The sequence below is a fragment of the Oncorhynchus mykiss genome, chromosome 10, assembly GCF_057628025.1.
Source record: "Oncorhynchus mykiss isolate SJ-2025 chromosome 10, ASM5762802v1, whole genome shotgun sequence".
Lineage (NCBI taxonomy): Eukaryota > Metazoa > Chordata > Actinopteri > Salmoniformes > Salmonidae > Oncorhynchus > Oncorhynchus mykiss.
Window position 1 is genome coordinate 14,302,956 of NC_143031.1, and position 12,894 is coordinate 14,315,849.

General features: G+C 39.1%; 2 protein-coding genes across 3 annotated transcripts in view; one reads left to right on the forward strand and one right to left on the reverse strand.

The window, feature by feature from the left end:
* LOC110533375 (long-chain-fatty-acid--CoA ligase 6) overlaps nt 1-12,894 on the forward strand; it is a 95,627-nt gene that overhangs the window by 31,791 nt on the left and 50,942 nt on the right. The window lies entirely within an intron of this gene.
* Nucleotides 1,259-6,191, reverse strand: irf1b (interferon regulatory factor 1b). Of its 2 annotated transcripts, XM_021617512.3 has the most exons (8): nt 5,594-6,191; nt 4,159-4,250; nt 3,755-3,854; nt 3,384-3,595; nt 2,935-3,205; nt 2,785-2,819; nt 2,477-2,627; nt 1,259-2,016 (listed from the first exon to the last, which is right to left on the reverse strand). In XM_021617512.3, the coding sequence occupies exons 2-8, from the start codon at nt 4,243-4,245 to the stop codon at nt 1,865-1,867; spliced, it is 1,008 nt and encodes a 335-aa protein (XP_021473187.2). In that variant the 5' UTR covers nt 4,246-4,250; nt 5,594-6,191; the 3' UTR covers nt 1,259-1,864. The 2 variants fall into 2 exon arrangements, with proteins under 2 accessions (XP_021473187.2, XP_090042014.1); XM_090185888.1 differs by lacking the exon at nt 2,477-2,627 and having other exon boundaries at nt 5,594-5,870.

Consider the following 12,894-nt stretch of genomic DNA (forward strand, 5'->3'; position numbering starts at 1 on the left):
TTAGGAGGCATTGTTGAGCACATTGGTCATTCCTCTAACAGTAACTGGAGGTAGAACTGTAAGCATCACAGGATGTTGCATTAACCCCTGTTATTAAGAGTGGTGACTATAACTTTGTTGATTGTGGTAATGGGTTGTCTCATTGTTGAACATCAATTTGCCAGATGGTTTTGATATCTGTTCATCATGATCAATTACACCTCATAGTATTAAGCATTTTGTTGTGCTATCTTAGAAATATAATTTTCTTTCTTCAAGTATGCATACAACATTGTGAAAAAGTATCATTAAGTCTACACATTTTTAATTACCCACAATCCTCTACAAACATAGGTACGTGGTGCTATTAACTATTCATAACTTGCAAAAACCTAATAATTCTATATCAGCACAAACACAGATGAATCAAGTGTTTTTACTCAAATATCAATACGTGTGAATACTACTTTATAATTTTAAGTAAAGGCATAAAACATCAAATCAAGAAAGAAAAACATATAAAAAACATTTGACTTTAAAATGTTAAATAAACTTCAAGAACTTTGGATTAGCAGAACACAAATATAGTTATAGTTACTCAATAACCTAATATTTGTTAACAGTACTCAAACATTAAGCAGTAAGAAATCTTATTGACATACAGTATGAGTTAGGACCACTTTTGTGATTTGAGTTCTACTGATCATTGGAGATGTGTGAGTAGACACTACTCAATTTCTTTAAGTTAGGCAATTACTTTTTACATTGCAGTTGTCAAAGCAGTTTGACCCGTTTCCAAGGAATGTAACAAACTTGACATGAAAAATGTGCAGCAGTATTCAACAGTGTTTTATAGGCTTGAGGCTGATAATGTAATTCCTCTCTAATGTATTTATGGCTAGGATTAATCATGTGATTTACACACAATGCTGTGTTAAGTGACCTTCACCATTAAAATAAACCCTTTCATGCTCAGTTAAAAGCACTGTCACTTTTATGAATGCCACTAAGAGACTCCCTTTAAAACTGTTTCCAAGAAAATATTATTTCATATGTATTGGATTGATTTTACGATTATTACACTGTTACTATAACCTCGCGTCAGGCTGTTGTCACTGCAGTACTGCAGCTCCCCATGTCTCTTCGACAGCAAACTAACAAATCAGGTTATACAGGCTCATCAAAACATCTCTAAAAGTCTGTCCACTTTGTCATGGCAGATATAAGAAGTATTAGATAATAGGTATATTATACTATACACACTATATGCACTACAAAATAAGTTGGTATTTTATTTATTTTGTATAAAACAAACCACAACACAAATATTCAATACAAATACAGTATTTACAGATTCAATACACAAAACAGTACATCTTTAAGACTTTTCACCGAAATTAACAGACATTTTTTCACCATAGTTTGTTATGAATGATTATTGTCCTGGAATATACAGCTATATACAAGTGTAAATAACGGATTTTATTTTCACAGTAAAACAGAAAAAACTGATATAGTTTTGCCCACCCAAGTGGAGAGTTTCTGTGTTGAGCTGGCAACGGGATAGGTGCCCTCATATCAACTATGGATCTTGTAAATCATCAATACAGCTATGAGCACAATGATTTAACAAAGACTAGAAACACAGTAGAGCATGACACTTGGTTAAAAACTTCCTGTCAAAAATGCTATATCACTTCAGAGATCCACCAACTGTCACAGAACAGCAGAGGTCAAATGGCAAAGATGGTGTAGCTTAAGGTTCAGAGGTCACGAAATAAAGAAATATTTTAGACTGTAGAGTCAGAGTGAAGTCTTTTGTTTCTGAACAGTGTCTGAGAAAGAGTAGGCAGGGCTTACAGTGGCCAGGAAATCCAGGCATGGCTCAAAGTGGGCAAGAGATCTGTTGGAGATAACTGGTCGTGCTGTTGTTCAGTGTGTTGTTCAGAGCCCAATGGTCGGTGTAAGAGACGAGATCTTCAGCCATTGGTAGGCCTGGGCTCAGTTCTGTGTATAACCGTAGCTCTATTTCCGACCCTATATGGAAAACAAAACAAAGCTGGTCAGTGATGCAAGAGAAGCACAGCTGAATGAAGTTACAGATTTCCTCTATGTTGTGCAATGTTGAGAGCAGCCTTGTTAGAGGATTTTGATGTAATGAAGAAAAACAACTGAAACTTAGGCTCCGGTGTAATCATTCAGTTCTTATCTCTGCCATCTGTTTACCTTACATGCATTATTATGTTTCACACCTTATAAATATGAGAAGGAAATTCTATTGACTGAAATACGTTCCTCAATCGTCTGACACATATACATTTTTTTTCTCAAATATGTTTCTAAATGCCCTTGGATTCCATCAGTTTTATTTTCCTGTTGTAGTCTTTCATTTTGACTAGCAAATGTTTCACAAAGACAATACATGCAGACATGATGAAACCCTGCCGTTGAACACTACAGTATAACAAACAGTCAGATTCCCTCTAGCATCATTTACCTGAGTTATCACTCCATTGGCTCTCTGGACTGTGGTTAGACTCTGCAGTGTTGTATGTCTCTACTGTAGCTACTTCATTGCTCAGGAACCCCTTGCTGTTTACACTGCCTGGCAGCTCCAATTGCTCCAATTGCTCCCAATGCTGTGCAATCTGAAAGAGCAAAACACAGGGGATGAGCCTGGTTGCATTTTTGCTTGGTTTAACTGTGTTAGAATTTGTTGTATTCAATGCAGAATACCTGGTAAACATGGGTATTCCTGATAATGAAAAAAGCACACTGAACATGTACTGGTAGAGACAAACTTACCTCAATAAGTGTTTCTTCGTTCAAATCTTCATAGTCTGTAAAGTTGAAGGAAAATTGACATGAGCATTGCGCAAACCTCAATTATATTTGCAGCCCACACTCACACACAGAGTTGAATCAAACCCAAGCATCCAGCAAGCTTAATCTTACCTGTGGAGTGATCCGGTGACACTTGGAAAGACGAGTAGTAGTTGATGCTGTCTGGTCCTATTTCCACAGAGGTGATAAAGTCTGGAACATCAGGGTCATTGACAGAGCCATCAAGATATGACGCTGCTGTGATGGTCTCCCCTAGGTTGTCTGAGCTGTCGACTTTGTTCTCCTGTATCTTTCTGTCCTCCTGCAGGTGTGTGTTGGTGTTGCGATCCTCGAGGCAGTGGGTTGCACTGTTGTCCATTTCCTCTGTCTTGATCTTTAACCCCTAGAGGAGGAAACAGCAAAACATTAAATAAGATTGTAATATTCATCTCTGTTGTCACTGGTCTGAATACAGCCAGCTAAATATACATGCACCGCTCTTTATTCAGCAGAGGGAAAACAGTACTACAAGTGATGATAAGGGGATTCCAAAGATTGTTGCAGTTAAAAAGTAATATAACCTTGTCATTTTTCTTTGCATCCTTTGCTTTTGACCTCTTGTTATTTGGCTTTGTGCTGACGCTCAGCATTTTGTAAACGCGCACCGCTCCTGACCCTCTGTTGATGCTCTTGTCTTTCACCTCCTTGATGTCAGGAAGGGAGTTCATTGCACAGCGGAAATTAGCCTTCCATGTCTTAGGGTCTGGTGTAGTCTCGCCTTGTATGAATTTCCCTGCATCAACAGACAAGTAATATCATTGTTATTACGATGCAGGAAGTAGATTGAAAAACCCTAAGGTGCTGAAGTGCATATTGTTCATCTAGCAAAAATCCATTATTATAAGAGGGGCTATTCCACACTAGGTAGTCTAAGTATGTGTAATTTGCTCACCTGTGTGCATGGCCCATTGCTTGAATAGACAGGCATCCTTGTTCAGGTCCCATCCATGACGTGCAGCATGCTTCCATGGGATGGAGAATATCTTCTTGTCCTGGACAAAATCACAAAGAAATGGGTTTCAAATTAGCGCCTCCTATCTCTCACCCCAGTGTCTCTCCTGTACACGCTTAGTTGTTATTTATTTTTTAATTTGTTTATTTAACCTTTATTTAACTAGGCAAGTCAGTTAAGAACAAATTCTTATTTACAATGACGAGTAGTCCTGTTCATGGATAATAGTACTAAATATGTTGTGTGACATCAATACCTCGACTGAGCTCTCTTTATACAATGACAGTGTCTTTGTAGATAAAGGAAAAATCCTTAGATGAGTTTGACGAGCAGGAAAGTCTTACCTTGTCCACCCACACCAATCCACTGATGGAGTTGGACTCAATCTTATCCTCCAGCCAAGGCCTCATTCTCATCCTAGACACAGGCATGGTTCCTGGGAGATCAAGGAGAAGAGATAAACTTAGTTTTAGGCACATGGCATTTGGGGTAGATTTACAAGCACGTCACTCCCACCCACTACCCTGCTCAGTTAGTGCAGATGTTTAGTGCGCTCAGTGAAGTTCATGACCAGGAAGTGTGATGTAGCTACTATGACCATTGCCAACAACTGGCAAATTACTGGAAATATGTGCAAATCAGTGAAAGACAGCAGTACTACTAGTATGTCCATCATGTGCATTTTAGGACTACATTGAAATTATTTTAAAGTGTTCTAATTAACTTATTCAAGCAGATGCACGGTTATACTATACAGTGGTATAAAGTACTTGAGTAAAAATACTTTAAAGTAGTACTTAAGTAGTTATTTTGGTGTATCTTTACTATTTATATATATTTTTTTGTTAACTTTTACTTTACTACATCTCTAAAGAAAATAATGTACTTTTTACTCCATACATTTTCTGTGTTTACATTTTGATCGCTTAGCAGCACAGGACATGTCTCTGATCTGGCGGACTCGCTAAACACGTTTGTAATGATGCGAATGAGTGTTGGAGTGGCTATTTATAAATACATAATAAAACAATATAATGGTGCCATCTGGTTTATAAGGAATTTGAAATGATTTATACTTGTACTTTTGATACTTAAGTATATTTAAAACCAAATACTTTTAGGCTTTTACTCAAGTAGTATTTCATTGGGTAACTCTTTACTTGGTAATTTTCTATTAAGGTCTCTACTTTTAGTCAAGTATGACCATTGGGTACTTTTTCCGCCACTGATGCTATATCGCTATTTATGTTGCATTCGAGGTTAAAGGGGGCGAGTTCTATAGCTCTTGAAAAGAACGAACAGACGTATTCAACCACGCACACTTTAATCGTGCACTGAACAAGCGCATGCATATTTTGACCAATCCATTACAGTGCCTCTAAATTAGTGTTGCGACCTTGACCCACTAAAACTTGCAACTTTATATTTTAACTAGAACTCTTGAAATGTCATAAATATACTACTGCAAAACTGCAACAAATTATAACTGCATTGTTCCATGTCTCGTTAAATTCACAAATGAGCGCATCGCGCACACCACTTTGCTTCTAGCCTCGTGTCAAGCGTAAATAAGATCTGTCAATGTGTGGGATATATGTGCCAAATGACAAAACACACGCTGCTGCACACATGGAAAACAAATCTCAGTCAATTGAATAGAAAATAGCATATACTATAAATTACAAGTATATCTGCTATAAATATGTACAAAGAGCACTAGCACAAACACAACGTTTCCACGTAGCCCAGTGCATGCAATAATAACATAAAATCACTTACAGCTACAATATGATGTCGCTTAATCCCGGTGATTTGTAATTGAGCCTAAAAGCAGGTATTTCCTTTTGTAAAGATGGAGCGGGAAGTTATTCCTCTGTGATTCCTTGTAACATTTATATCCACTCAGGTCTTCCTTTACAGTGTGTACAATCTACTGAAGGAAACTGGTTTTTATATAAAGTGGGTGGGATTTCCCCAATATAGTATCATGCACACCCTTCATTGGTGGGGGAGACAGTTTGGGCAGCAGTCCGCATCTGCGCTGAGGCAGAACTGCGCGTACAGGCGCGCTCAAACTTCAGGCAACATGATTTCCGAGAAATCATGCTGTTGTGAGAGATAAGGTGTGACGAGGAAGTCTTGAGCATAGCCAATAAACGAATATATTGCATGATCCTGCATGTAGCATGATCACGACGTATCAGTTTACAATATATTGGCTCAGTGAAGTAATCATTCCACATGAATTCCCGCCAATTGTCCTAAATAAATACACATAATTAGATAATAAGATTGCGCTATTGGGTGAGTGGCCTATGCATTTTCTGTTATCGATGCAGTTATGTCCCGCAAAGCATCAAACAGCCAAAATCCAGGCAAACCCTTCAGAATAAATTGTAGTCGAGACGCGCTTTTCCGGGAAATGGTGTAGTTATTCAAATCAACGACAGGGGCAGTCTTGACTCTCCAGTTGATACAGAGTTGTGTCAGACTCCAGTTCAGACTTCATGTTGCTGGCAACAGTGTGTTTCTTGTTTACGTAAGATAAACAAACAGGGGTGGACTGGCCACTCGTTAGCAAGGCCCACCCAATCAGATGTAGAAAAAAAGAATTCAAATGTATTTACAAATGTAAAAAATTACACTCTTTACTTGTCAGTGTTCCAAACGGGATAGTATTTGTCTTTTTACCTGAACATGCAAACACCATCAGATATAATTCAAAACAAGCAGTGCACTGGGTTAGTCAGATTTGATGAAATACAACAGATTACCTGGAATGATATTCACTATCACAGGATGGTTTTGACAAAAATAACTAACTGAAAGCCACCCCAACAAGCCACAAATATGACTGCAGTGAGGCATATGCCACTGAATGTTTCATTTGTTAATTTAGCAAACAAGATGTATCATAATCCAGTGCCATTTTCACAGTCAACACACCTACATTTTAGCTTTAGTTAGCTTTAAAATGCTAAATGTTCTCTCAGCCTCATGGCAAAATGTGTAGAATAACATGAGAGTTGCAATAAAACTGCACATTTTTCTCTGCCCCATGCCAAAATATGTAAAATTGCAGGTGGTTAGCTTCTTTGAGGGGACCACAGTATTTTAGCTAGCTAACATTAGCATTGCTAGCTATTTTTGATGAACTTCGCTAGCAATAGAAATATTTACATCTCTTGTCAATATGGCTACATCATAATATGGCAAAGATGTTTACGACAAATGATTTGCCTACTTTAGCAATGTCATCGGATTTCCATGCCACTCTAAGTTAGTGTAATTTAGACGAAACAAATATCACGAATATCCGGTCAAAAGTTTTAGAACAACTACTCATTCAAGGGTTTTTCTTTATTTTTACTATTTTCTACGTTGTGGAAAAATAGTGTAGACATCAAAACTATGAAATAACACATATGGAATCATATAGTAACCAAAAAAGTGTTAAATGAATCAAAATATATTTTAGATTTGAGATTTTTCAAATAGCCACCCTTTGCCTTGATGACAGCTTTGCACACTCTTGGCATTCTCTCAACCAGTTTCATGAGGTAATCACCTGGAATGCATTTCAATTAACAGGTGTGCCTTCTTAAAGTTTTGGAATTTCTTTCCTTAATGCATTTGATACATAAGATAGCCCTATTTGGTAAAAGACCAAAGTCCATATTATGGTAAGAACAGCTCAAATAAACAAAGAGAAACGACAGTCCATCATTTAAGACATGAAGGTCAGTCAATACGGAACATTTCAGGACGTTGAAAGTTTCTTCAAGTGCAGTCGCAAAAAAAACATCAAGCACTATGATGAACTGGCTCTCATGAGGACCGCAAAAGGAATGGAAGACCCTGCTGCAGAGGGTAAGTTCATTAGAGTTACCAGCTTCAGAATTGCAGCCCAAATAATTGCTTCACAGAGTTCAAGTAACAGACACATCTCAACATCAACTGTTCAGAGGAGACTGTGTGAATCAGGCCTTCATATTCAAATTGCTGTAAAGAAACAACTACTAAAGGACACCAATAATAAGAAAAGACTTGCTTGGGCCAAGAAGCAATGGACATTAGACCGGTGGAAATTGTCCTTTGATCTGGAGTCCAAATTGGAGATTTTTGCTTCCAACTGTGTCTTTGTGAGATGCGGTGTGGGTGAATGAATGATCTCTGCATGTGTGGTTCCCACCTTAAAGCATGGAGGAGGAGTTGTTATGGTGTGGCGGTGCTTTGCTGGTGACACTGTCTGATTGATCTAGAATTCAAGGCACACTTAACCAGCATGGCTACCACAGCATTCTGTAGCGATACGCCATCCCATCTGGTTTGTGGTTAGTGGGACTATCATTTGTCTTTCAACAGGACGATGACCCAAAACATACCTCCAGGCTGTGTAAGGGCTATTTGACCAAGAAGAAGAGTGATGGAGTGCTGTATCAGATGACCTGGCCTCCACAATCCCCCGACCCCAAACAATTTCAGATGGTTTGGGATGAGTCAGACCGCAGAGTTAAGGAAAAGCAGCCAACAAGTGGGAACTCCTTCAAGACTGTTGGAAAAGCATTCCAGGTGAAGCTGGTTGAGAGAATGCCAAGAGTGTGCAAAGCTGTCATCAATGCAAAGGGTGGCAATTTGAAGAATCTCAAATATAAAATACTTTGATTTGTTTAACATTTTTTGGGTTACTACATGATTCCATATGTGTTATGGATGTAGATGTACCATTTTCTACATTGTACAAATAAAGAAACTCACTTTGAGTATGAGCTCTAAAACTTGTGACCGTTAGTGTATGTCTAGAATGATTTATTTCAGCTTTTATTTCTTTCATCACATTCCCAGTGGGTCAAAAGTTTACATACACTCAATTTGTATTTGGTAGCATTGCCTTTAAATAGTTTAACTTGGGTCAAACGTTTCGGGAAGCCTTCCACAAGCTTCCCAAAATAAATTGGGTGAACGTTGGCCCATTCCTCCTGACAGAGCTGGTGTAACTTAGTCAGGTTTGTAGGCCTCCTTGCTTGCACATGCTTTTTCAGTTCTGCCCAGAAATGTTCTATAGGATTGAGGTCAGGGCTTTGTTATGGCCACTCCAATACCTTGACTTTGTTGTCCTTAAGCCATTTTGCTACAACTTTGAAAGTATGCTTGGGGTCATTGTCCATTTGGAAGACCCATTTGAGACCAAGCTTTAACTTCCTGACTGATGTCTTGAGATGTTTCTTCAATATATCCACATAATTTTCTTCCCTCATGATGCCATCTATTTTGTGAAGTCCACAAGTCCCTCCTGCAGCAAAACACCCCCACAACATGATGCTGCCACCCCCGTGCGTCACGGTTGGGATGGTGTTCTTTGGCTTGCAAGTATCCCCCTTTTTCTCCCAAACAGAACGATGGTCATTATGGCCAAAAAGTTATATTTTTGTTTCATCAGACGATTTCTCCAAAAAGTACAATCTTTGTCCCCATGTGCAGTTGCAAACCGTAGTCTGATGTTCTCATGGTGATTTTGGAGCAGTGGCTTCTTCTATGCTGAGCGGCCTTTCAGGTTATGTCGATATAGGACTCGTTTTACTGTGGATATAGATACTTTTGTACCTTTTTCATCCAGCATCTTCACAAGGTCCTTAGCTGTTTTTCTGGGATTGATTTGCACTTTTCGCACCAAAGTACATTCATCTCTAGGAGACAGAATGCCTCTCTTTCCTGGGTGGTATGTTGGCTGCGTGGTCCCATGGTGTTTATACTTGCATACTATTGTTTGTACAGATGAACGTGGTACCTTCAGGCGCTTGGAAATTGCTCCCAAAGATGAACCAGACTTGTGGAGGTCTACAATTTTATTTCTGAGGTCTTGGCTGATTTCTTTTGATTTTCCCATGATGTCAAGCAAAGAGGCACTGAGTTTGAAGGTAGGCCTTGAAATACATCCACAGGTACACCGCCAATTGACTCAAATGATGTCAATTAGCCAATCAGAAGCTTATAATGCCATGACATCATTTTCTGGAATTTTCCAAGCTGTTAAGGGCACTGTCAACTTAGTGTATGTAAACTTCTGACCAACTGGAATTGTGATACAGTGAATTATAAGTGAAATAATCTGTCTGTAAACAGTTGTTGACTTGTGTCATGCACAAAGTAGATGTCCTAACTGACTTGCCAGAACTATAGTTTGTTAACAATAAATTTGTGGAGTGGTTGAAAAGCGAGTTGTAATGACTCCAACCTAAGAGTATGTAAGCTTCCGAGTTCAACTGTATATATACAGTACCAGTCAAAAGTTTGGACACACCTACTCATTCCAGGGTTCTTTTTTAAAACTATTTTCTAGATTGTAGAATAATAGTGAAGACATCAACACATAAGGAATCACGTAGTAACCGAAAAATCTTAATCTATTTTATATTTGAGATTCTTCAAAGTAGCCACCCTTTTCCTTGATGACAGCTTTGCACACTCTTGGCATACTCTCAACCAGCTGCACCTGTAATGTTTTTACAACAGTCTTGAAGGAGTTCCCACATATGCTGAGCACTTGTTGGCAGCTTTTCCTTCACTCTGCGGTCTGACTTATCCAAAACCATCTCAATTGGGTTGAGGTTATGTGATTGTGGAGGCCAGGTCATCTGATGCAGCACTCCATCACTCTCCTTCTTGGTCAAATAGCCCTTACACAGCCTGGAGGTGTGATGGGTCATTGTCCTTTTTAAAAACAATTGATAGTCCCACTAAGCGCAAACCAGATGGGATGGCGTATCACTGCAGAATGCTGTGGTAGCCATGCTGTTTAAGTGTGCCTTGAATTCTAAATGAATCACCAACAGTGTAACCAGCAAAGCACCCCCACACCATCACACCTTCTCCTCCTCTATGCTTCACGGTGGGAACCACACATGCAGAGATCATCCGTTCACCTACTCTGTGTCTCACAAGGACATGGCAGTTGGAACCAAAAAATTGTCTTTCTTGGTGTCCTTTAGTGTTGGTTTCTTTGTAGCAATTTGACAATGAAGGCCTGATTCATGCAATCTCCTCTGAACAGTTGATGTTGAGATGTGTCTGTTACTTGAACTCTGTGAAACATTTATTTGGGCTGCAATTTCTGAGGCTGGTAACTCTAATGAACTTATCCTTTGTAGCAGAGGGAACTCTGGGTCTTCCTTTCCTGTGGCAGACCTCTTGAGAGCCAGTTTCATCATAGTGCTTGATGGTTTTTGCGACTGCACTTGAAGAAACTGTCAAAGTTCTTGAAATGTTCTGTATTGACTGACCTTCATGTTTTAAAGTATTGATGGATTGTTATTTCTCTTTGTTCTTGCCATAATATGGACATGGTCTTTTACCAAATAAGGCCCGTTAAACAGAGAACCCGTGCAAAACGCACGGAGGAACAAACAAAGTTCCGACACTCATACACTTTACGTAACTGTGAAAACAATCAACGGTCAATCCAACCAAGCACATAACAATAAAAGACTCATCCCGCACAAACTTAGGCAGGCAACAGGTTACAATTATACATACAGAAATTAACGCAAATGAAACGAGGTGTGAACAGGAACCAAAGACAAAACAAACAGAAAAGGAAAAAGGGATCGGTGATGGCTAGTAGACCGGCAACGCCGACCGCCGCCCGAACAGGGAGAGGAGCCACCTTCGGTAGAAGTCGTGACATGCACTACTTTATACCAGAGCCCTATAGACATTTGATCAAAAGTAGTGCACTACTTTCTCCCAGAGCCCTATGGACATTTGATCAAAAGTAGTGCACTATAAAGGAAATCGGGTACCATTTGGGATGCAAACAGTATTCATTCACCTGTGTGATCTGGTTGCCTGCCTTTGTTTAACATGTTTAAAGTGGCCATGTTTGTATTTTCTGCGGAGGGAGGAGAAGAAGCGTGTGGCTGGTGGCACGACAGAACATGACAGATGGGAGGTCCTGACCATGACCCACTTGATACCACAATAGGGCAATTACGTCTCCCTTCCATGGCTCCCTCCCCGGCTCCCTTAGGAGACTTCCTCCAAGAAGTTTCTAAGGTTGCTCATAATGTGTCCTCTCAAAACAAACAAAACAAAACATACAATGGGTACAATGAATGAATGAAATGTTATTTCCGTGTCAAATTGCCAATTGACAACCCATCCCTTATGGGATTAATTGACACATAAAAAAACATAAACATAAACATAAACAAACATTACAATAATTCCCTATGGTAATTAAATTATAATTATTCTTCCAGTGTTCTCTGCATTGCGCATCACATAAAGAGTGAAAAAATATATAGAATTATTATTTTTAAATAATATAATCAATACATGATAGCATATAAGGTTATCCAAACAATAATCACATCCCTAGAGCATGTGTAGGCTAGGCTAGGCCTACTCAAAATGGTGTCGAAATTAACCAGTTGTGTAAAATAGGCTACAGTATGGTGTGACACATAAACAAACATTACAATAATTCCCTATGGTAATTAAATGATAATTATTATTCCAGTGTTCTCTGCATTGTGCATCACATAAAGAGTGAAAACATATATAGAATTATTATTTTTAAATAATATAATCAATACATGATAGCATACAAGGTTATCCAAACAATAATCACATCCCTAGAGCATGTTTAGGCTAGGCCTACTCAAAATGGTGTCGAAATTAACCAGTTGTATAAAATAGGCTACAGTATGATCTATGTATGACAAGCCAAGAAGTAGAAATGTATCTCTGTGTGCGGTCCTATCAAATGGTCACGCACATTTGACGTTGCAGCAGCCGTAATACACGAAGAGTGTCGGACCAACGCGTCAAACTTGGTTTTCGTTAGCAGAGAGCCGGGAGAAACTCCAGGTGCCGCATTGGTTTAATGGACTTAATCTGCCAAACAATCATCTCCCACACTCTTCCCCCTAACCCTCCTCCATGCACTAATGACGCGTTCATGTGCAAGTTGAAACTAGGAAACTCTGAAATTTCAGACTTTCCGCGTTCAACCAGTTAGCAGGTCGGAGTTACTTAGTTCCGACTAGGACATGAACGTGCTAGCACACAACAAGCACAGA

Bases quoted from the DNA above. Each gene is read 5' to 3' on its own strand.
- irf1b (XM_021617512.3), bottom strand. From the start codon at position 4,245: ATGCCTGTGTCTAGGATGAGAATGAGGCCTTGGCTGGAGGATAAGATT. The intron at 3,206-3,383 runs GTTATATTACTT...TTCCTCCTCTAG, and splicing joins ATGCAAAGAAAAATGACAAG to GGGTTAAAGATCAAGACAGA. The intron at 2,820-2,934 runs GTAAGATTAAGC...TCAACTTTACAG, and splicing joins GTCACCGGATCACTCCACAG to ACTATGAAGATTTGAACGAA.